General features: G+C 38.1%; 1 protein-coding gene across 7 annotated transcripts in view; it reads right to left on the reverse strand.

Moving 5' to 3' along the window:
- Positions 1-319: 319 nt before the first annotated feature.
- Positions 320-25621, reverse strand: part of LOC122147244 (NACHT, LRR and PYD domains-containing protein 12-like) — a 64006-nt gene continuing 38704 nt past the window's right edge. For 4 of the 7 annotated variants that reach the window (XM_042769023.1, XM_042769020.1, XM_042769021.1 and 1 more), the window contains 4 exons: positions 7960-8133; positions 5947-6120; positions 1946-2119; positions 320-1171 (listed from right to left, as the gene is read on the reverse strand). In XM_042769023.1, coding sequence (XP_042624957.1) covers positions 976-1171; positions 1946-2119; positions 5947-6120; positions 7960-8133 — 718 coding nt within the window. In that variant the 3' untranslated portion in view covers positions 320-975. Of the gene's footprint in view, positions 1172-1945; positions 2120-3433; positions 3514-5946; positions 6121-7959; positions 8134-25621 lie in introns of those variants that run through there. The other 3 variants (XM_042769024.1, XM_042769025.1, XM_042769026.1) reach the window with 3 other exon arrangements.

The following is a 25621-nucleotide window of genomic DNA, read 5'->3' on the forward strand; positions in this document are numbered from 1 at the left end:
ACACAACGGTCAAGTTTAAAATATCAGTATTTGTATTTGTCTTACAATATAAAATCATTTTACTTCAGAAGACATTGATTCATCAACTTGGGTTGTATGGGTTACAGTCATGTTCCCTTTGTGTGTGTGTGTTTTTTTAATTTTTGCATTATGTGCAAAGAGATGGATTATTTTTTTCTAAAACTCTTAGATTGTGTTAATCTGAAGAAAAAAAATTGTATATATATGGGATGGCATGAGGGTGTGAAGGATGGAGTTTCCCTTTAATGACTGTATGTTTCTGTTCCCCTGTGCTGCATTTTAATTGTTGTTGTTGCACTAGACTTTTTTTTTTTTTTTTTTTTGCTAGGTTACTTCTACTTTTTTAATGCTGGACTCTTGTACTCTTTATTTTTGCTCCAGTATGTTTTTGGCCAGACACAAAGTAACGTTTTCAGCATACTTTCACTTGAGTACTTTTTACATCTCTGCTAATAAAAAATGTAATATCCTAAAAAAGGCACTGTAATTTGTTTGTGCAGAATGTGTTTATTTGTAATCATTAGAAAATGTGGGAGAGTGCAAGTGACAAGAGCTAGTGGGAACATATCCTTATCCTAAAGCAGTGGTCCCCTAAAACCCTGATCCTGTAATACCCTAACAATAAATATTTTTAATGTGTTTCTAATCTGACACAACCATTTGAGGTCCTGAAGTCTCTACCAACAAGCTGATGAACTGAATCAGGTGTGTTTGATTCGGGGAAAAATACAACAAGTGTGGAGCTGGGGGTACAACATGGGTCGCCACTAGTACAGGGGTAGCTGAAGGACTCCCCCTTTCAGTGGAGAACAAGACAAGGGACAATAGCTACAATCAGACAAAGGGCGCACTTGGATCCAATAGTAAATGATTGTGTAGTTCTTATTGTTGTCCATTTGGATAATTATGAAATTATGTATGTATAATTATTTCATTATGAAAGAATGCATATAGTCAGACACACACTACAACCACAAACCTTAGTATGTTGAGTTGATTTGGTCTCCTTAGTCCAGTGGAGAGCAGCTTCACTCCTGAATCCTGCAGGTCATTGTTACTCAGGTCCAGCTCTCTCAGATGTGAAAGGTTTGAACTCAGAGCTGATGTCAGAGCAGTACAACCTTCCTCTTTCACCATACAGCCAGATAATCTACAACAACAGTGTTTATGTAAGAATGCTTCATTTTTAGATATGATTCAGATCCTATTTCTGGCACAACAATAAAAATATTAATAAAAATAATAAAAGTTTTCTTATTTAATTCTAAAAATTTGTTTAAGTTTTAGGATGTGGGTTAGGGTTAGGTTGTAGCTTAGTACAAAAATTAGCTTATATAATGTACAGATTTAGATGGACAAGTAAGAGAGAGAGAGTGTGTGTGTGAGAGAGAGAGAGATTAGAGTCCATTACAGTAAGATGTATTAAGAAAGATTAATACAATAAACAATTCAATAAAACAGCATATATGTAATATACAATATAATATTGAACAGGGATCTTCAACTTGCCAAATCAAACTCTTCAAACACTTTTAAATGGCCCTCAATTGAATTGATTGAAATATATGTGCTTCCTGATAAATGAGAGTACTGTCTGCACAAAACTCAGCAGTGAATTCAATCAGTTTGCAGTCAGTCTCTATCACACACAAAAGGAGTAGAGATTGACAATCTCTGTTGTTGAAATCTCACAGCAAAAACAATTGTTCAACATGAACAAGATTTTAACAAACCAAAGTTCTTCTGTGAGCATGTCAGACATACAAATGAATAAGATTTTAGCTTTGGGTCATATGTATGAAAGTGTAGCAGGCTTATGAAGGGAAAAACCTTCCCATTGAACAAAATGTTTTCTTCTTAAACATGCTTAACAGGGAATCTTTACTTATTAACATCACAAAATGAATCAGTGTGAAACACAAACCTCAGTATGTTGAGTTGACAGTCTGGACTCTTCAGTCCAACAAAGAGCAGCTTCACACCTGAATCCTGCAGATGATTGTTACTCAGGTCCAGCTCTCTCAGGTGTGAAAGGTTTGAACTCAGAGCTGATGTCAGAGCAGCACAACCTTCCTCTTTCACCAAACAGCCGGATAATCTACAACAACAATGTTTATGTAAACATGCTTCATTTTTAGAGATTATTTAGATCCTATTTATGGCACAACAAAAATAAGTTTCCTTTTTTAATTCTAAAATTGTGCTTAAGTAAGTTTTAGAATGTGGGTTAGCGTTAGGTTGTAGCTTAGTACAAAAATTAGCCTATATATAGTTTTTTGCCTGTTGCTTGAACACTATAGACACGTGCTTAGACCAAAGTAACAAAACTTGAAGCTTTTGTTACTATACCTTAAACAAAAGCGCTGCTTTGCACTTCAGTTGCAATTCTATAACACACTTGCTCCTGCACACTACACACAAAACACATTGGGTGATTGAAACCACTTAGACACACACCTGAAAACACAAAACTGATTATCAATCAGCCAACCACAAATAGGCCTCGAGCCATTTTGAGAACTTTGCAAGCATGGAGGCAGGGAGAGCAAGAGGCAGAGGCAGAGGCAGACAAAGACAAAGAAAAGAGAGAGGAGTAGGACATGGTCGAAGAGGCTATGCATGGAACAATATTTCAGATGATATTAGAGCGATGTTGGTGGATCATGTGATAAATCATGGCATGACAATGAGGGAAGCTGGGCAGAGAGCCCACCCACATCTAAGCCGGTTCACAGTTGCATCCCTCATAAGGACAATCAGACTGGAAAACAGGTATGTCTTCAACTCTCCACTCCAGTATTGTACCATATCACATTACTGTATCACATGTATTTTTACTGTATTGCAAGTTGGCTAGTGCTCCTTTTGTAACAAAAAATTGTAGTTTTGTGGAACATACAGTACAGTATAGTACATAGCACTGTACCATTGAGATGTTACAGTGCTGTGTACAGTATACAGTACTGTAAAAAAGAACCAAACCAATAATTTGTGGTTGCATTTTTCTACAGAATGACTAGAAGACCTTCTGGGGGTGGTCGGCAATGCCTGTTCATCCAACAGCAGGAACTTGCCATTGTGGAAATGCCTGGAGCAAACAATGCAATCCGTCTCCACCAGCTACGGGAACAAATACTTGCAGGTAGGCAAGTATTCATCAACATCAATCGAGTAGGCATTACCATGATCAGACGTGTCTTGGTAAAGCACAAAATCACATTGAAGCAATTGTACAAGGTCCCATTTGAGAGGAACTGTATCAGGGTCAAAGGACTTCGACAAGAATATGTACATGTAAGTGTTGCAGTCCTTTACATTTACAATACAGTATTTATGTAATCCAGTACAGTAATAGCTGAATATGTACCATTGTATCAGTACCACATAGATACATGCAGAGAGGGTAAACTCCTCTCGCATGACTGATCCACCGCTGTCACACATCAACTGTAATGTCTCGTCAGGCTTCTTCCATTCCATCGTCTCTGTGTCCTACACAAATAGAAGTACTGAATACTGTGACTGTAACACATCCTTTTTACAAAATGGAAGCAGACAGAACTCTATCCGTATGTAAGGAAATTTAATGCATGTGTTGTAACCGAGTACAGCTCTCAAAAGTTACAGTAGAGTACACTGAGGTACATCTACCTGTTTTCCTCCCTGAATGTTCTTATGATCGAGGTGACGGTGAAGCAACTTAAGTTTGGCTGAACTCATTGCCCAGCCTCCCTCATAGTCATACCATGGACAAGGACATGGTCAACTAATGGCACAAATTTCATCTGAGACTCCTTGTCTCCTTGCCCCTCATCCTCGTCGTCCTCCTCTTTCTCTTCCTTCACCTCTTCCTCCACTCCTTCCTGCTCTTGCTCATCCTCTTCCTCCTCTCTGGTGTCCTCGATCTTTTCAATCACATTTCTCTGGATCCACTGTTCCAAAACTGAATGAACTGAATGGGGCTCTTTTATCTATCTATTGAAGGTTCTGATTGGTGTGTGATAAATTTTGACTCTTAGTGTTTCCACGTGGGTATCTGTTTGCTAATTGAGCTCAAGTTATGCTGTCTTGAGTAAAGAATATTGAATGCTAGTGCTTTCTAAATGACCACATGGTATAAGCACTGAGAAACGCAGGGATTTGTGTGTAGAGTTTTGCAGTAAGGGTTTACCAAATCTGACTCATGTGTTAAAACAGGGGAATAGTGTTTTTAGTTCAGCAAAATGGGTGTGTTTTCTGAAAAATGGCGTTATGGTCTTGAAATTTTAGCTCAAAAGCATGCTTATAGTGTTTAAACAATCAAGAAAAACTGTAAATCTTGGACATGGATGGAGCTGCACAGCCTCATGAATTTATTTACATTGAGGCTGGTTTCAACCTCAGCAAAACAAGACAATGGGGTCGTAATATAATTGCCCAAAGGGCAATTGTGCACATCCCGGGGCAGCGTGGGGGAAACATCACAATGTGTGCCACCATAAGCCTTCGAGGGCTACTACACCATCATGCCAAACTACAAGGTCCCTACAATACGCAACATAAACTCATATTTCTCGATGCACTTCATGATGCAGTTGTACACGACAGATCAGAGCAGCCCAGGTTTGTTGTTGTCTGAGATAATGTTAGTTTCCACCGGGCTGCTCTGGTCCGGGACTGGTTCACCAACCATGATCAATTTAAAGTTGTATACTTGCCCCCTTACTCGCCATTTCTAAACCCTATCAAAGAATTTTTTTCCGCTTGGAGATGAGACGTTGATGAGATCCTGTGGCCAGACCCAAACAGATGGCAGGATCTGTAATCCCACCCACGCACAATTGGCCTGTTTTTCTGTATTTACTATAGTGTATTTTGTGTTTTATTTGTATTTTTGCGTTACTGCACTTACTGTACTGTACTTTAAAATATAGTACTGTTATGTGCAGTATTGAGTTGATGTCATTTGTAACCTTTCAGTACTTTCATTTTTTTGGTTGTTGTGAAACCCTTTGATGGAAAAAAAACAGAACAAAAACTGTAAGTGTTGCATTGAGCTTCACAGAATGCTAACTGATGAACTGAATAAAAACAGTGAAAATTAAAGACTGCAGTGTTTTATATAAAGTACGCTAGTGTATTGCTGCCAATCTGAAAGTGTATTCATATGATGCAATGTGTATCATTTTGTCATCAGTGTGACATTTTGACAAAGGATTGTTAGGTTTTGATAGTGTATCGACATAGATGTGAATGGTTTATTTCCCAGTGTTGTGTCTTGTGTGCTTGTGTGTAAAGTTTTGACACAATGAGCCGAAGTTTTGCAAAAAGTGTTCAAGCAATAGGCAAAAACTGTAATGTACAGATTTAGATGGACAAGTAAGAGAGAGGGAGTGTGTGTGTGAGAGAGAGATTAGTAACAGAGTCCATTACAGTAAGATGTATTAAGAAAGATTAATACAATAAACAATTCAATAAAACAGCATATATGTAATATACAATATAATATTGAACAGGGATCTTCAACTTGCCAAATCAAACTCTTCAAACACTTTTAAATGGCGCTCAATTGAATTGATTGAAATATATGTGCTTCCTGATAAATGAGAGTACTGTCTGCACAAAACTCAGCAGTGAATTCAATCAGTTTGCAATCAGTTTCTATCACACACAAAAGGAGTAGAGATTGACAATCTCTGTTGTTGAAATCTCACAGCAAACACAATTGTTCAGCATGAAGAAGATTTTAACAAACCAGAGTTCTTCTGTGAGCATGTCAGACATACAAATGAATAAGATTTTAGCTTTGGGTCATATGTATGAAAGTGTAGCAGGCTTATGAAGGGAAAAACCTTCCCATTTAACAAAATGTTTTCTTCTTAAACATTCTTGACAGGGTATCTTTACTTATTAACATCACAAAATGAATCAGTGTGAAACACAAACCTCAGTATGTTGAGTTGACAGTCTGGACTCTTCAGTCCAACAGAGAGCAGCTTCACACCTGAATCCTGCAGATGATTGTTACTCAGGTCCAGCTCTCTCAGATGTGAAAGGTTTGAACTCAGAGCTGATGTCAGAGCAGCACAACCTTCCTCTTTCACCAAACAGCCGGATAATCTACAACAACAGTGTTTATGTTAGCATGCTTCATATTTAAAGATGATTTAGATCCTATATCTGGCATTTGTGGAAAAGCACTAGGTACATGGTGTATGTGAGTGAGTGAGTGAGTGAGTGTGTGTGTGTGTGTGTGTGTGTGTGTGTGTGTGTGTGTGTGTGAGTGAGTGAGTGAGTGTGTGTGTGAGAGAGATAGAGACAGAGATTAGTAACAGACTCCAATACAGTAAGATGTATTAAGCAAGATGAATATAATAACAATTAAATGAAACTACATATGTGACCCTGGACCACAAAACCAGTCTTAAGTCGCTGGGGTATATTTGTAGCAATAGCCAAAAATACATTGTATGGGTCAAAATTCTTGATTTTTCTTTTATGCCAAAAATCATTAGGACATTAAGTAAAGACCATGTTCCATGAATATATTTTGTAAATTCCCTACTGTAAATATATTAAAACTTAATATTTGATTAGTAATATGCATTGCTAAGAACTTCATTTTGACAACGTTAAAGGAGATTTTCTCTCTTTTGATTTTTTTTGCACCCTCAGGTTCAAGATTTTCAAATAGTTGTATCTCAGCCAAATATTGTCCTATCCTAACAAACCATACATTAATGGAATGCTTATTTATTCAGCTTTCAGGGATTGTATAAATCTCAATTTCAACAAATTGACCCTTATGACTGGTTTTGTGGTCCAGGATCACATATATGTAATATACAATGCAATGGCCCTCCAATTGAATTTATTGAAATCAATGTGCTGCCTGATAAATGAGAGCACTGTCTGCACAAAATTCAGCAGTGAGTTTAACCACTTTGCAGTGAGTTACTGTCACACACAAAATGAGTAGTGATTGGCCCAATCTCTGCTGTTGAACTTTCACAATAAACACAATTATTCAGCATAAACAAGATTTTAAATAGACTTGTGTGCATTAAACTCAAATGCATCTGGAACTAGTACCGAAGTTGCACATGGAGCTGCTGTTGTCTTTGAACTCTATAAATTTTTACAATTATCAAAAAAAAAATGACCTTTAAATAAAGTGTTTGCAGTTCATGAACCCTTTGAACTACTGGAATATTCCACAAACATTCACACTTTCATCCTTGTGATTTACAACTTATGCAAAAAAGAGACAAAAAATCTGTTGTTGAGTATGTTTACATACAACATTAGTTTGCAATGTTGTATAAAGTATCCAATAACTATATTCAAGTAAAAGTAAATATACATGTATTGAAATCGACTGAAATAAAATTAAGAATATATAAAGTCCATATTATATTACTCTATATTATTTTATTCATATTATAGAATATGAAAAAAAAGTACAAGTATCGAATGTCCAAGTAAATCTGAAAAATAATGTCAAATTTGGTTGGAAGTGCTCTGAAAAATTCACTGAGTGACATTTACTTTAATATGCAACTGATGGCGAACAAATTTTTTATTGTTAACCCATTTTTAAACAAACATGCAATAAGCATGAACTGGAGATTTCTCTAAACAATTAGATTTTCTATAAAACATCCTTAAAAATATAAAAACATGTTCACTTGGGAATGAAGATGACAGTCTAGTGCGTGAAACTCTTAATAACATTAATAAGTTTAACATTAATAAAATAATTTAAAAAAAAGTATTTTTTTCCTCAAAATTCTGGAGCCCACTGTATACTCATTTCCCGGAGGGCAGGTAGATTTTGTAGCAGGATTATGAAGGGAAAAACAGAATAATTTCTCATTTAACAAAATGTTTTCTTCATAAACATGCTTGACAAGGTATCTTTACTTATTATAACAAAATGAATCAGTGTGAAACACAAACCTCAGTACGTTGAGTTGACAGTTTGGACTCTTCAGACCAATAGAGAGCAGCTTCCCTCCTGAATCCTGCAGAGGATTGTTACTCAGGTCCAGCTCTCTCAGAGGGGAGTTTGATGATTGTAGAGCGGAAGCCACAATTTCACAGTGCTGATCAGTGAGAGAACAGTCTGTCAATCTGAAAACAGCAAGGACTCTGGTTAAAGGCATGCCAGTGTGCTGATGTCCCCACCAGACAAAAAGACTTCTTTAGTCCAGTGCTTCTCAAACCTGTCCTGGTGACCCCCATAATTGCACATTAGTCTCTACTAATGAGCTGAAGGTAAAACCAGTTAAATCAGGTGTGTTGGATGAGGTAGACATTCAAAATGTGCAGTGGTGGAGTACCCAGGACAGCTTTGAGAAGCACTGCCTTATGCCTGTTTCACACATACTAGACTGTTCACACTGCATGCGGTTGCGATCCGTCAGTGCGTTCCAGGGGTTTCATTTATAAAATTCTCCATAGATTTCATCCTAAAAGTGTATGCACGTACAAATGCTAGATTTTGCATACACACAAAAGTTTTCCGATTTATAAAATCATGCGTACGCCAGAACCGGCGTAAAAATCCCTTTATAAATCTCAGTCAGGGGAAGATTGTGCGTACGTGCATCTCCACCTCGACCCCGAAATCACCTTATATGGAGCTTACCACGCCTAGTTTTACTGTGCATAACCTCATCTGCATATCATTTCCATGCATATTCCCATCCACGTGACACCATGTTTAACACCGTCAAATGTACATCACATTATGGGGATATGGACTATAAATGCCATTTGTTGTTTTATTGTTAAAAATCATCCAGTATCCTTTTTATGTTTTAGAATAAATATATCAAAATATCCATTAAAAAAAAACTGTTTAAATAGTTCTCAGAAAAATATTTTAAAATAGAGTTGATCTCATTCATTTCCACTGGCCAAATGATATTTTGATTGTTTTAAACAATTCAAATTAAATTAAATTTATGACGTTTTCCTGATAAGGTGAACATATTTTATCTATTTTAGTGGAAACAGATAAGTCTATATTTATTGAAGTGTAAATACAACTGTCTGACTCGCATGTCACTGACAAAGTATTTAAAAAAAGGAAATGTGCAAATCTTACAGTTTTCTTCAAGTTGTATCCTTCAAATACAGTGGTATTTTTCATAATAATGTGGAGATGCTTCACACGACATCAACACCTCAGCTGCGGTTGTACAGTAAGCTAATATCATTGGACCTATTCAGACCAGACAATGGACCTTTTGACCACCGAATTCATCAGTGTCTGCCATAATTTCGTATTATGGAAGATTGTATTATTGTACAAGTGCGCATCTTTAATCATTGTTCTCACTAAAAATATTTTCTCATAACACAAGATCTGCAGTCTGTGCACCTATAGCACTCCTTACTGTCATTAAAACATAGCACGCCACAGGAAAAGTGATCAAGCGCATCCTCTACAAATAGGCTATGTCTAAACTCATATAATTTTGGTTTAACTTCTGCATAATGACTTTATGTAATTTCAGTTCTTATCTCCATTAATGAGAGTGAAATATTTAATTTAATGTGTATATCGACATGAAAACAGAGTTTAAAATCATTGTTTACCTCATTACTTTTCTCTCTCCAGAAAAAAAGTCTGTAAGTATGGGTCAGAGTTTGCTTGCATGTGTGCAAATTTTCCCATCAAATTTGTCATTTTTTTTTAATAAATCCCACCTTTTGCATAGGAAGTGGCGTACGGCTCTTTCAGGGCAGGTTTTGTGAATATGCAACGTTTATAAATGAGGCCCCAGGAGCGGTACGTCTGCAGCAGTGGAGAGATCGTTTGCTGTGCTGCACACACAGAAATAAAGTGACAGCACATTGTTCGCAGTAAAAAAAGAACATGGATTGAAAAGGAAATGTAGTAATTTCACAATAAATTGATATAAAGTCTACCACATTTACAGTCAACACGTGGCTTTTTGGCTAGTTTTAAAAAAAGGAAAAGTGCACTTTTAGATAATAGATGCACTTGTGGTGGTAGAAAAACAAAGTTCTTTAAGACCTTTGGGACTGCTTGTAAAGATTTAAATACAAGGCATGAGAGTCGACTGTTTCTATCAGTAATGAGTTTTAATTGTTTGTGATAGCCTACTTTTCTTCTAACGCAAGAAAAGTAGGCTATATGCTGTGTTTTAATGTGTCACATGCTTGAGCAAGTCATTATACAAACCTAGAAGTCAAATGCATGAATAATAGGCTGTTGTTTATATTTATTAAGTTTAAACTAATGTCTATAAAGTGTTGTTATTGTACTGCTAAGGCATTTTCTGTAGCAATGTTTGGATTGAAATCAAAATAATGGATAAATGTTGTGTTTGTGGCCTAAACACCCACTGATCAGTAGCGGACTGCCAACATGTCCTGTGTGAAAGCACAATGAGTCCGTGCTGCTTCTGCACCGCATACGTAACACACATGGACCGCATATGCATTAAAGACGGAGGATGTGTGAAACAGGCATTAGTTAACAGGCACATGCACACATAGACATCAAAGGGGGCTTTAGCACCCGCCGATTTTCTTTCTGGAGAGCAATTCCCCTTTTTTCTGGGGAGTGTTTTTTTTTTTTTAAATAAATGTATATATGTGTGTGTGTGTGTGTGTGTGTGTGTGTGTGTGTGTTCCTGTTTGCGCACAGCTTTCCCTATCAAACAAATAAAAAATGAAAAATATCAGGTCAGGTCAGGAAATGTTGAGAAAACTGTCAAGTTACGATGCCTTTCTTCCTCCGTGTCTTCGCGCGGGTGCACGGCACAGCAGTGGAGCACGACAGGCAGAGAGAGAGAGAGAGAGAGAGAGAGACAGTGGAAGCTTATAGGGAGAGGAGTGCAGGGAGAGGGTGAGGGAGGGAGAGAGAGAGAAGACAGGCAGAAGGAGTTTGAATTGAGTTGGGAGTGAGATGGAGAGAGAGAGAGAGAGAGAGAAGACAGGCAGAGGCAGAGAGAGAGAGAGAGAGAGAGAGAGAGAGAGAGAGAGAAGACAGGCAGAGGCGAGAGAGAGAGAGAGAGAGAGAGAGAGAGAGAGAGAGAGAGGGGACAGGCAGAGAGCCTCCCTCCCTTTCCAGTTGTGTTTCTCTTGCTGTGGAGGTGAGTGGTGATGAACAAAAGACTAAGCTATCTGTGACTCGAATTTACAGCTCGAATCCAAAAGACAAAAGGCAAATATAGTTAATTTGTCTTGCTAACATCTATGACTCATGAGCGCTACCATTGTGAGTTAGCTAAGTTTAGCTAAAGCAACAGGAAGTCTAGAAGTTTAGACCAGTGTGCGTTCTTTCACTGCATGATTCAGTTTATTAATATGCATTTTAGAATGATGATAAAATTCAAGATATGGGGGCAGAAATGCATATTTATATAATTTCATATAGATAATCAGTATCACGCGAAGACTAATGTTTTTTTCCACCAAAAAGCAGCATGACTGCAATTTGATGTTGATTTTATACAGCAGTTCAATAAAAAAATTATTTAATATTAAGAAACTTATGTTTTAGACACAATATTGACCGTTTTTGCTGTATTTCACCAACAAATATAATTCCAATTTACATCTCTGGGCAACATGAAGCTGTTTTGTTCCTGAGTTAATCAACCGTTTAAATGATTCGGTTCAGTCACAATGACTCACTTATTATCGTATCACTTATTATCACTTATTATCACTTATTATCAGTGAAAGTGCTGCCCATTTGTGACGCTCTCTGGCCTATTAGCATATACACAGCCCTGAGTGAGACGCTGCGGTCCGCCATTACTGCTTTCTTGCTGTAGCTGCTGGAGATACAATGTCAGTGCCAATAAGACCATTAAAAGTGTTGTGTGTTGGGATGCACCCCACCCCAACGAACATAGGAGTATCCATAGACTGCTGAGGATACGGTGATTAACTTTCATTTTCTAAGGAAATGTCCTATACTTTGTGCTAACATTTTACACCGGACTCTACTGCCTCACAAACGAGGGTCAGTTTAGCGCTGGAGTTGTGCAAAGATTGCTTCTGAAAGAGGGATCGATACCAACGCTTTGTGCGCAAACGTCCAGACAAAGCAAGCCTCACGCATCATATTTTGTTTTCCATAAGAGATCCTTGGCTCTCTGTAAGGCTAATGTTGCTAAAGCTACCATTGTCTCTGCCTGTTTTCACTAATGCTGAATTCACGTGCTACCATTGCAGCATGAATCAGCGTCACCGTTGTTGAGATTCACAAAATGATTCTTAATGTTTGTGTTTCTGAATGATTCAGCGGTTAAAAATCCAAATTCAGAATATCCTGTCTGTAGTTTCTCAGGATTAGTAATGTGAAAAATCTGCTGATAACATCAAGCTACTTCCAATCAGTGACTAGCTGTGACTGAACCTACCTCATAATAATAAAACCTCACATAATCACTGATTAATAAGCAACATCAGCTGATCACATTGATTTTCAGTTTCTTTGCAAACAATAATGTTTCATAAACATGTTGCTGCAGAGAAAATAAACACAAGGAGTAGCTAAAGAGTCAAGAGCCCCATTAAAGCAAACGTTATTCACCATAATGGTGACTTCAAACCAAACTCTTAATTTAAAGAAAACATCAACATCTGAACCTTTGTAATTTTCAAAAAAACTTCTGTAGACGAATGACAGAAATAAAGTCAATCTAGTAATGTGTGAAGCTGGTGAAGCTGTTTGTGGAGTTGTTTAATCATCCTCTGTTGAGATCTTGAGAGATTTAATGTCTTTAATTTGCAGTTGTTTTGCAGGCTTTGACTGGAAGTCAATAGTTATTTTTGTGTTTCTGCTCATCTCTTTTTTCTTAAGCAGGTGTTCATCACTAATGCTCAATCAGTACTTGATTAATCATTTAATCTAATGAACTGCAGTACTGCTTCAGTCTTATTTTTAGCACTCTGTAGTATGCATACTGAGCAGTGTTCATTTCATTAACTCATCTGGGCTGACACATGTGGGGCCTTTATGGAAACTGAGGACAAAACTGGGCCCCACATAAGCTTGCGGGCTGGGTTCATCCTCTCCTCCCGAAATAAATTAAAAGAAGATATTTATTAAATGAATTTGAATGAATTAACAAGAGAGAGAGACCGTGCGAGTGTAAAGCATGGAAACAAGTGAAAGTTATCACCTTATTGCTAAGAAATATAATGTAGCTTTTAGTAGCAAAGCTGCTGTATTTATAAAATTCATGGGACAGAGGTCGAAAACCAGCTCCTGAATGTGCAATTATTTAAAGTTTCCATCTCAATAAATTGCGAGCGCATACAGCACACCAGCATTAAAACGCTATTTTTATGGGCAAACGTGTTGCCCTTGCATTGGGAGTTCTGCAGGGAATTGGATATGTGTGTTTAGACGTAGGTCAGATGTCCAGATATCGGATATGTATCTGATTTAAAACCACATTTGTAAACGGCTCAGATCGGATGCAAAATAAAAAAAAAAAAAATTGGATCTCATGTGGATTTTTTTGTTTACACACGTGCATCAAATTCCAACCTGTGTCAGATGTGGGCAAAAAAAATCGGATTTATTCTGCTAGTGTAAACGCCGCCAAATAGGTTGAAAATGGGTTGAGAATGAAAACATCACTCAACAGCAATAATTAACATTTTATGCTTGTGAATGCAAACCCATATAAAATTAATCAGTCACACTGTAGTTTGTGACCAGAGGCTCAAGGAGGTTAAGTGAAAACTCTGAGTATGTTAACCCCGAAATGAGGGAAACTCTGGGTTTTCCGTTTCAGAATGGGAGGTTTGTCAAACCTGAGAAAGCAGGGTAGGTCAAGCCTGTTTCTGAAAGAGAGGTAACTTAGAGTCAGGTACTATGGTAATATACTCTGTGAACTTAACCTGGTCAGGAGCAGGTTTTGTTCGTTAAACCAAAAGTTTATTTCAGTCTCCTCCCCCTATTTAAAGCATAAGCTATGTTTAAATACCCCAGTCATTCATTCACGCTGCAAAAATGCATTTCTTAGTGTGTATTTTCGAATCTAAATTAAGCTAATTTTACTTAAAACCAGAGAAATAATATTAATGCAAATGGAAACAAGATTATTTTTCAAGATTATTCTTAACCAATTGGCAGATAATTTGGAAAATAAGTAAAATACACTTAGACTAAAAACCTTAAAAAATTTTCTTATGCAGAAAATAAATCTTTAAGAATCTTTAGATACTTTGACTGGAAACAACAATACAAAAATACTAAGTAAGAACATAATTTTTTGCAGTGCAGGTACATTAATTTTTTGCACATACTTTCATAATGCAGACACTTTTAAAGTGACAAAAACGGCACGTCCTCTAATACTGAATCCTGTAGATGAGGAGGATACATTAATTTGTAGAGAGTTACATTTATATCGGGAGAGGATTATTTAGATTTTTTTTAATGCCATATCCGCATGCATATTTATTTGAGCGCTACCATTTTTAAATGCTATTTTGCTATATAATATCAAGGATGCAAGGCCGCAGAGCGGTAAGGAAAGAGTGTCTCACTCTCATGCTTTTCTTATAATATATGTGGTGTTTTCTGAGCACAAACCCATTGAAAATGAAGCTGATTACTGTATGGAATGGAAGGATGCCAGATGGAAGGGTAGTTTGAGATATATGCCGTAACCACCACCACAGCTGTTAAATTTATTAGGTCATCTTTATTTCCTACAAATACAAAAGCAACAGTTATTCTTTTTCCTGTTGGATTTTAATATTCTCCTAAGACTCATTATTGTGGCCATCTCCTCTTCATCTGTTCTTCATTATTTTTGCAAACCTTCTTGGCTGAGTAGAAGTCAAATGTTAATTTCATTAATTAAGAAATGCAACAGTTTGGATTAAAGAACATTTAATTATGTGAAAAGAGCGTTAAACCATGTGGAAAAAGCTGCTGCAAACTGAAATAGACACCAATTTATATTTATTTAATTTGTCAATTGCTTGTAAAGTCATGTAGCCTACATTCATGAATCTTTTATGCTAAAAGCTTTACCTTGATTAAATTATGTTTTTATACTTCATGATTAGGTTTTTTTTTTTTTTTTGTTCTTTTGCCTGTAGAATACAATTAAAATTAATATTACTTAAATAATTCACCTTTCTTCCACTTTTTTACCTTTGATATTATAACAGTGATTAAGAATTAAAGTTACGTATTGACTCGGAAGTATGCAGACGTCTTTTTATCGGGTGCTGTTGCCATGGTGAATCATAATTTCGGAGCTCCATTGATCATGGATTTTCATAGTCGTGGTGCACGCTATAATATTAGTGTTGATTGAGCTAACTCAGTTTTGATTGAACTAACTTTAGTAGTAGTGAATAAAAAAAAAAAAAAAATTCAGGGTAAGTCAACTCAGAGTTCAAGTTTCAACTGGTTGGCTGAACCTCCTTATTGAAACGGGCATCAGTTCTCACTATTTACTAACTATTAACTATGATTTTTGCCTCAATAATCTCCTAATTACTGTTTATTAATAGTTAGTAAGTTAGTTGTTAAGTTTAGGTACACAGCAAAAACCCAAGTGTTAAATTAATTCTCCTCAGAGTTTATATGATTCCACACTCAAGAGTGTTAAAATTAACACTGAAGCAGTGTTAAAGTTAATGAGATAATTAAGTGACTAACTAAATGACGATTGACCATTAGTAAAGACACATGATGTTAACAAGCGGACCACCATTACGAGGGTCAGTGTTTACTTTAGTTGGGCTCTTGGCCCTTGACTCTTTAATGTTAGACTTTGTGTGGCTGTTGTAACAGAGTTATGGAAGCTAGACAAGCCAAGAGAAAATGTGGTCAGGTGTTGTTTGATATGTTTTTACATCTCATCATGTTGTGAGCTGGGGGGTATTCCAAAAAAGGAGGTTATGTGACATACCCAGGTATGTTTGAGGATAAGCGAGAGGATAACCTCAGCTTTTGGTTCCAAAATTGAAGGTTACTTTCAGGGCATGTTAGTAACCATAGTAACTTGCTCTCTGAAGATAACCTTCTCCGGAGAGGGTTATGTTCTAGGGTTAGTTCACTTCAGTGCTATCAGCGCACATGTGATCTACTGACGAGCCTTCAGTGGGCATGACAGATAGCGCACAACATTACATAATATTACAATATGTAATATAGCCTATGTTATATATATATATATATATATATATATATATATATATATATATATATATATATATATATATACGCCCGTGTATGTATGATTTAATGATGATGCACTAATATAAGTAATAAATAAGGTAATATATTATTTTAATATGGTTATTATATTTATTTTATTGGCATATATAACAGTTATCTGTATAAATTATAAAACACTATGACAAGGTAATGTTTAATTTATTATATTATATATATTTATTACATTTTATATTATCATTTCACACATGGATCTGCATTTTCTATAATGTCTTAATTCTAAATCAAAATACATATCTGATATGACTTAATATAAAATTAGCATCAAACAAACAATATAATTCATATTCTCAAGGATTAAAGATTTAAACAGAAAAAAAAATACTGCACAACCATCAATTAGGTGGCAATATGCACTAAGCATGTAAACAACCAATGAACAAAAAAAGAAGAAAGAAACAGCATGGCACGCTTTTTTTTAGCGTCCGTTTCCATAGTGACTCGTCAATTCGTTGCAACTTATTCCCAGACGCGTTTTTGGAACCACATACCTTGAGTAACCAAGCTTTGGGGTTAATCAACCAAAAGTTCGGGTATAGCTGACGGTAAGTTAACCGTGTTTTCTGGAATACACCCCAGAATTATTGATCCTGTTTATAGTAGGGATGGTGGTACTGATGCTCAAATAAAAAATATTGATACTAAGGTGTGTGTTTAAAAAAAAAAAATAAATAAATAAAAAATTAACCTGTGATTTAGTTTAAAGGGGTGCTATTATGGTTTTTCCCTTTTTCAACTTTAGTTTGTCTGTAATGTTGCTGTTTGAGCATAAAAAAGATCTGCAAAGTTACAAAGCTCAAAGACCAATTCAAAATGAGATTTTATTTAACAGGAATCACTTTTCAAAAACTACAACAAACAACTCGTTTGGACTACAACGCATATATTCTGGGATTTGTAATATAACAAATATCAACGAATGGGACAAGACTTGTTTGAGCTGCACCAGAGAAGGTAACAAGTGTTATCACTATGTCGGAGACATGCTAGCTTTCCCAAGGCAGATGAACTTATGAACGAATAATTGAGTAGGATAGAACTACTTTCCTCCTCATCTGAACACATGCAAATGCTGCAAGACAGAACCAATCAATCACAGAGAGTGCTCACTCACTTCTGACAGTGCATTCAAACAGGGTTGCGTTTCCCAAAATTATAATAGGAAACCATTGATGACATAAACATGAGCTGCATTCAAAAGGTAAAGGGGGAGGTGTTGCTACAATTTATAGTAATATATTCTGTATTTTTTCAGAGCTCTGGTTTCAAGTATAATTCATTTGAAGTAATGATGCTTCATATAACATTATCCAGAGAAACATGTATTCATGATAAATTCCCTATGACGTTTGTTCTATCAGAGTTAGTGCTGGCTGCAGATAAAGTCTTAATTGTTGGTGATTTTAATTTCCATGTTGATAATAAAAAAGATGCATTGGGATCAGCATTTATTGACATTCTGAACTCCATTGGGGTTAGACAACACATGTCAGGACCTACTCATTGTCTTCAGATTTAATACTGTCACATGGAACTGATGTTAATGGCATTGAAATTCTGCAGCAGAGTGATAATATCTCAGATCATTACCTAGTCTCGTGTATACTCCATATTGCTAAAGCTGCAAATTCAACTCCTTGTTACAAATATGGTAGAACCATCACTTCTAACAAAAAAGACTGCTTTGTAAATAATCTTCCTGACATGTCTCAATTCCTCAGCATGTCCAATAGCTCAGAAAAACTTGATAGTGTAACAGAAACTATTAACTCTCTCTTTTCTAGCACTTTAGATATGGTTGCTCCTTTACGCTTAAAGTAGATTAAGGAAAACAGTCTGATGCTGTGTGTATTTAACTCACTCACACCTTAAAGAGAGCAGCCCAGAAAATGGAGCGCAGCTGGAAGAAAACAAAACTAGAGGTATTTCATATTGCATGGCAGGAAAGTACTTCTACTTATAGGAAAGCTCTAAAAAGATCTACTTACTTTTCATCTCTCTTAGAAGAGAACAAACACAACCCCAGGAATTTATTCAATACAGTGGTTGAATTAATGAATAATAAAGCATAATTAACTTAAACACTGCAGACGCAGAGCTTCCCCAACAGCACAGCAGTAATTTATGAACTTCTTTACTTCCAAGATCCATTCTATTAGAGATAAAATTAGAGGAAGAATTGTATAAACTTGTCAAATCATCAAAACCTACAACATGCAGTGGTGGCTAATTTTTTGGTGAAAATGGGAGGACTATTTAATGTTAATAAAATTCACATTTCATTTCAGTTCATGTCTCAGAATCTGTATTTTTTGTTTGTAATTTCACAGCTGTAATACCATAACATGTTAATGAAGTTGGAAAGCGCTGCTTTTCTATTGCAAATGTGCAGAATCTGCTGATGTAATAATAACCGCTAATGTTAGAGAAGGGGAGGGGGAGGCCGGTGGAAAGTTGAGCTCTCGTGCCTCAGTTGGTAAAAAAAATAGCCAATCACCATCGAGTGTTCACTTTCAGCGCTGAGGAGTGTTGAGAAAGAAACCTCGTAGAGGAGGCTAGCCTCCCTTCTGGTATCAACCAATCATCATAGAGACGTAAATTACGTGCTATTAGTTTGAACGTCTCACGCTGCGCTGATAATGTACCAAGTTCTTATGATGAGTAGAGATATTGAATATTTGATCAGCAACAGATTTACCAAACTGTCATTTAAACAGTATATATACAATGAAGTTATACCGCCACATATAGTCCAATCCCTATGAAACTTTGCATGCTTGTTAAGAGTCATCTGACATATATTCTCACTAAGTCTCTTAAAGTTTTGAGTTCTTCTTTAGGTTTTATAGGCTTTTGGTTACATGTGGCCAAACCCCCTTTTTAAATGTGCCCTTATAGCTAACCAAAGGACAAAATTCAATTTTTTTTTGATAATTATTGATCTAGAGAGTCCAGATAATATTACTGCAAAGCTTTGAATGAGATTGAGAGAAAAACCTAGGAAAAGTTTGCAAAAGTATGTTTTTAACATATTTGTGAATGTTTAATGAACTACCAGAGGCAAAATTGTTCACAATGAGGAGGTCTATCATATGATTCGAAGGTCTAGTGTTTGTGTGAATGTATGAACATGTTCTACAAATTGTGGACATTACAATACAATTAGTGTGCCTTCTCTATTTTAAAACTCATGAGCCACCATCTGCTACTGTATCTTAGTGATGCGTTTGACCCTTTCGACCAAAAATTATGTTGGCATTAGTGGAATTGCATTGGCATGGTTCAAATCTTACTTATCTGACCGTCATCAATTCTTAGCAGTGAATGACGAGATATCATATTGATCACAAGTACAGTATGGAGTGCCACAAGATTCAGTACTAGGACCATTGCTTTTCACACTTTACATGTTATCCTTGGGAGATATCATCAAGAAACATGGTATTAGCCTTCACTGTTATGCTGATGATACTCAGCTCTATATTTCTTTGCAGCACAATGAAACATACAATTTTGCAAAACTAACTTGATATAAAAAACTGGATGACTAGTAATTTCCTACTGCTAAATTCTGAAAAAAAAAAAAAAAAAAAAAGTTTGATGTTTAGAATGTAACCATAATTCCCTGAGTAGGGAACGAGACACTGCGTCCTCTAGGGGTCGCTATGGGGAACACCTCGTCGTGACCCGTGTCTGAAGCATACATTGAAAAAACACCAACGAGTTGGCCGGCGACAGCCTCTGACGTCACTACCGGCGCGACTATAAAACAGGCACCGGGAGAACACATCATTTACTTCTTCGTCTGAAGCTTGCATCTGAAGCATGGCAGGGAGCTAGAGGATGCAGTGTCTCGTTCCCTACTCAGGGAACCATGGTTACATTCGTAACCTGAGACGTTCCCTTTCAAGGGAACTTCGAACTGCGTCCTCTAGGTGTCGCTATGGGGAACAGTATACCCATGCCGCCATGCTGAGGGGAGTGCAGGCCAGAATAATGGCGAACACTAATTACCAACTCCACCATTTCCATGGGAGTTGCCCCCGGGACGTTAGACGGCTGTCTGTGACAGTACCCCTTACAGCCAAAGGCCTAAGCTACATACCGAACTTGATTGTTAGGGCCTTGGTCCGGGGTAGAGCTGAAGGCTTGGAATCAGGAAAGATTTCTTTTTAAGGGATACGGCTAAGAACCTAGTATTTTATACTAAGTCTTGGATGTCACACAGGGGCTACTGCTTGCTTTTGCATAAGCTTGCTGAAGGAGCTGTCTCAACAGATCTCCAGTACCAACACCCTGTTTAGATAGGTATCCGAGGATAAATAGGTGGAGTGGCGCCCAAGATGAACGGGGCTTTTACCAACTCAAGAAAGGGCACGAAGCAACCACGCAAAGCCCTCACCATATAGGATTTTTAGAAAGTACGCAGAGTACTAGCGTGTGAACTTACCACAGTGTGAATTTCCGAAAGTGTGCAAAAGAATTCACGTGCACACTTACCATAGCATGGATTTTTAAATACTGTTCTAAGGAGGGGCTCTCGTGGCACTCTGATAGAGCAGCTCATAGATGGAATGGTGCATCTCAAATACAGTATGTTTGAGAGTCATCAACTCGATCTGTGGAAATAATGCTGGAGCGCTCTGGGGAAAAACAGCAAACTCAGTCTCATATGAGAGGAGAACTCCGAATTCAGAGTAGCGCGCTCATAGGCGACCCTTCTTGGAAAAGGGGAGCGCTGCTAAACTACCATGAGAATCGCCCAAATAGCCCCTCATGTTGAGGGAAGCGATGCTTGAAGTGTATAAACAAATACATACTGGCTGAATGGAGCCCAAGGAACCAAGGTCTAATCATCTCAAGAAAGGGAATGAGGCGGAGCACGTAACCCTTACTGTACAGGATTTCAGAAAGTGCGCAGAGTCTTGCGTACACACTATCCACTTTCGTGGATTTTAGAAAGTGCCCAAAGTGTTCACGTGCACACTGACCACCTGGTTTCCAGAAAGTACACAGAGCTTAGCGTGTGTACTTATAGGTTCCTAAGCATCGCAGAGGCGCTGAACCGCACGGGAGAGGCAAGCTCGAATTTTGCATCACCTGAGGCAGTATATACAGGAGGCCCCTCAGGGTGACCTGGCCTGACATCCATAAAATTACCTGCAGTGATGAATGATGATCAGCGAGGCTCCCGCAGAAGCCTGTGATCTCTGTCGCCTAATACCAGAGCACGAGGCCGGACGGCCGGTGCTGACGAGTGTTTAGTAAACACCGTAACTGAGCACTGCAAAGGAAACTCACAGAGTTTCTTAGTAGACACATAACCACCAGAAATTTAATACACATAAATATATACAGAAAGGGTTACATACTCACCCACCCTCCTGCACTTCAGCCCGCTCAAGGGGTGCCTCCTTCAGTCCGGACCATCAGTAAGGTGGTTGCTATGAACATAGAACCAGCCAAAACATCATAGGTCCAGCATAGGAGACTGTTATGTCGAGAATTTTCCACCTAACCTCGATCAGGTGGAGAGCTGGTGGTTACAGGGGAATTAGGCAGGGGAGGATAAAAGCAGAAGTTAAAAACCACCCAAAGGGAATGAGTAGCTACCTAGGTATCGCTCCGATTTGGACGAGAACGCTGCCTCGTCCGAATCACATCCCTCAGGTTCTGCTTATCTCCTCGTGACCCACGATTCCTCTTACCCCTGCCTGCAGGCAGGGGAGGAGCGCGAGCCGCGAAACTAGCCTTCTGCGCCCATCTTTGATCCTCAGACCGAGAAGGGCCAGGACCCCTATGTTGTTCGGGCTCAGACCTGGACCTTTGTGGAATGAAGGATTTAAAGGCAGCCGAGCGCGTCCTTGCCTCCCTGAACTTCTCGACCACCGTCTCGACGGAGGTACCGAAAAGTTCGGAAGGCGAGACCGGAGCATCGAGAAGAAAGCCCCTTTCCTTCCTCCTGATGTCTGCCAGGTTCAGCCACAGATGTCTCTCCGTTACCACCATGGCTGCCATAGACCTACCCATGGCAGAGGCGGCCTGCTTGGTAGCACGGAGAGAGAGGTCTGTGGTGCGGTACAGCTCGGCTACCTGGTCAGCTGAAAGGCCCTCGCCTTTATCCAGGTCCTTCAGCAGATCAGCCTGATAAGCCTGAAGCACTGCCATTGTGTGCAACGAAGCCACAGCCTGACCTGCTGCTGCGTATGCTCTGCCATTTAAGCGGGATGTATCCTGTAGGGGCTTAGATGGCAAAGAGGGAGATTTAAGAGAGGATGTTTCCCCCACAGAGAGATAGCTAGCCAGCATCTCTTCTACAGGGGACATCCTCTCATAGCCGTTTTCGCGCATCCCCTCGATGTTGGCATAACTCGTATGCTGAAACCGATGTATGCGAGAAGAAAATGGCCTCTTCCATTCTTTTTCGATTTCTGTATATAAATCAGGCAAGAATGGAAGGCTCACCTGGGCTGGAGGGCTATGGTCAGACAAATAACGCTCGTCGAGGCGACCACATGGCATCACTTTGCTGGCACGCTTCCATGGAAAGTCCAACTTTGCTGTGGTACGATCCATAACCTCTAACAGCTCTTCATACGCAGGGCAGGAGGATTGAAAAGGCTCAGCCTCAGCTTCTTCACCCTCAGACATTTTTCAATGTATGCTTCAGACACGGGTCACGACGAGGTGTTCCCCATAGCGAGCCCTAGAGGACGCAGTTCGAAGTTCCCTTGAAAGGGAACTGAGGTTTTAATTATTGGACCAAAAACCTCTGCATGTAATAACCTAAAACACTGTTTAACACTTGATGGCTACTCTGTTAATTCCTCGTCAACAGTTAGGAACCTAGGTGTGCTATTTAGTAGCAATCTTTCCTTTGAAAACCATATTTATAGCATTTGTAAACCTGCATTTTTCCATCTTAAAAATATTTCTAAATTATGACCTATGCTCTCAATGTGAAATGCAGAAACATTAATTAATGCATTCTTGACCTCAAGGTTAGTTTATTTTAATGATTTATTGGGTGATTGCTCTGTGCGCTTAATAAACAAACTCCAGCTGGTCCAAAATTCAGCAGCTAGAGTTCTTAATAGAACCAGGAAGTATGACCATATTAGCCCGGTTTTGTAAACTGACTCCCTATTGAACAATGAAAAAATTTAAAATCTTGCTAATTACTTATAAAGCCCTGAATGGTTTAGCTCCTCAATACTTGAGCGAGCTCATATCCCATTATAGTCATTCACCTCCGTTGTGATCTCAGAACTCTGGCCATTTGATTATACCTAGAATTTCAAAATCAACTGCGGGCGGCAGATCCTTTTCCTGTTTAGCGCCTAAACTCTGGAACAATCTACCTAGCATTGTTTAGGAGGCAGACACACACTGTCAGTTTAAATCTAGATTAAAGACCCATCTCTTTAACCTGGCATACACATAATACACCATCACATTTCTATAATTCAAATCCATTAAAGGATTGTTAGGCTGTATTAATTAGATCAACCTGAAACTGGGAACACTCCCATAACACCTGATGTTCTCGCTACATCGTAAGAAGAATGGCATCTATGCTAATATTAGTCTCTTTCATTCTTATTCCGAGGTCAATGTAACCATACGGATCCAGTCTGTATCCAGACCAGATGGTGGATCAGCACCTAGAAATGACCTCTACAGTCCCGAATGTCAGCGGAGACCATGTCAGCTAGATGCACCCCAGAGTGAAAGACCCTGCGAAGACCTCATCACCTCAACGACCATCGGCACAAGACCACAGGAACCAGACAAGTCCTCTGGACTTCTGTGCAGCCTGGAATTACTGTATTGACCCGAATATAAGACGACCCTGATTATAAGACGACCCCCCTTTTTCCAGATGTACCTTTTGGAAAAAGACTTTTTGAAAACCAAATCTTGTGTTTTACTTAGAAAAATATATATAAATATTTTTTTTCTTAAATTATTTTCATATTGCATATTTTTCCTATTTTAATTTTTGTTTTGAAAGTATGGTAGCCTAAATACTGGTAAAATGTACCAACAATCACATTTAAAAATGTAAACTTTTAGATATAACCCGTATATAACCAATCTGAATTATAGGCCTATAACATTTAGTACTTCCATCTCATAGTAGCCTAAAAAAAAAAAAAAAACATTAACAGTAAAGGTGAAATCTTATTGTAGTCTTCAAATCTGGGTACTGTCTTACATTTTAAAATCACTTACAGAGGAAGTTTTTTTTTCCAATCACGCTAAAATGACAGTCACTACTCATGCCGCTGTAAGATTTTCTTTTTCCTATTGTTTTCACTCGCGATCTTTACAACACACATTAATTACGTATTTCATGGCACACTCGTTTTGTAAAACTGTATAGTTCCTGTGGCTCAGTGGTAGAGCATAGAGCTAGCAGCGCAAAAGGTTCCCAGGGAACAAACATACTGTTAAAAAAAAAATTTATAGCCTGAATGCACTGTAAGTCACTTTGGATAAATGCGTCTGCGTAAATGTTAAAGTTTTCCGCGTATTTGGCGCCACCATTTGTTGTGGTTGTATTACTGACATGTCAAAGCAGTGGCGGTTCTACACGGAGGCCTAGGGAGGCCCGTGCCTCTGTAGCCATGTCCCTGGCCACCCCTGTGGCCACCCCCGCGCTGTAAAAAAAAAATGTAATATGATTTTACATGCAAGCGCCTAATGCGACGGAACGTTCTACACTGGTAAATTAGTGCAGTGCACCCAAACACTGTTGGCTGCAGTGCTGCTCGGTGAATGAGAGCTCAGCAACTACTGGAGAGAGGAGCTACGATTTCTTCTTTTGCAAGAGTCGAAGGTAAGCAAAACTATTTCATCTTGTAAGTGACTTGTTGTTCTTGGACATAACCGTGTAACTTTTCTTCCTCACACTGATAATGAAATCAAGTTTGTAAATGTCTGGTCTCGATAGGTTTAGAAACTTAATCATTTTCAGGGATGCAAACAGCGTGCTTTTCGGCGCCTCCCGCTTTTTTCACGTCAGTTTGGGTGACTTGGGTCTATGAGGGTCTGATTATAATTTCACAAAGTCATTTGAAGCCATTTCATATCTTAATGTGAGGGACAAAAGACTATTTACATTATTAAATTAAAGTTTACGGAAACCTTGTTTTCCCTCCTCTGCCGCTGTCAATCATTCTCCATTCAGTATTCAAACAGCGCGCGCGCCTCGTCCGGTTACAGCAGGATGCATGGTAAAACTCTCTCCAATATGATATATTCACATTATAATGCTTAATCTGTAGATTAAAAGGCTGTGGATTTGCATAAAATGACTTTATTTTGTGTATTTGTATTTTATGTTTGTTGCTGTTT

Source organism: Cyprinus carpio, chromosome A13 (assembly GCF_018340385.1).
Source record: "Cyprinus carpio isolate SPL01 chromosome A13, ASM1834038v1, whole genome shotgun sequence".
Classification (NCBI taxonomy): domain Eukaryota; kingdom Metazoa; phylum Chordata; class Actinopteri; order Cypriniformes; family Cyprinidae; genus Cyprinus; species Cyprinus carpio.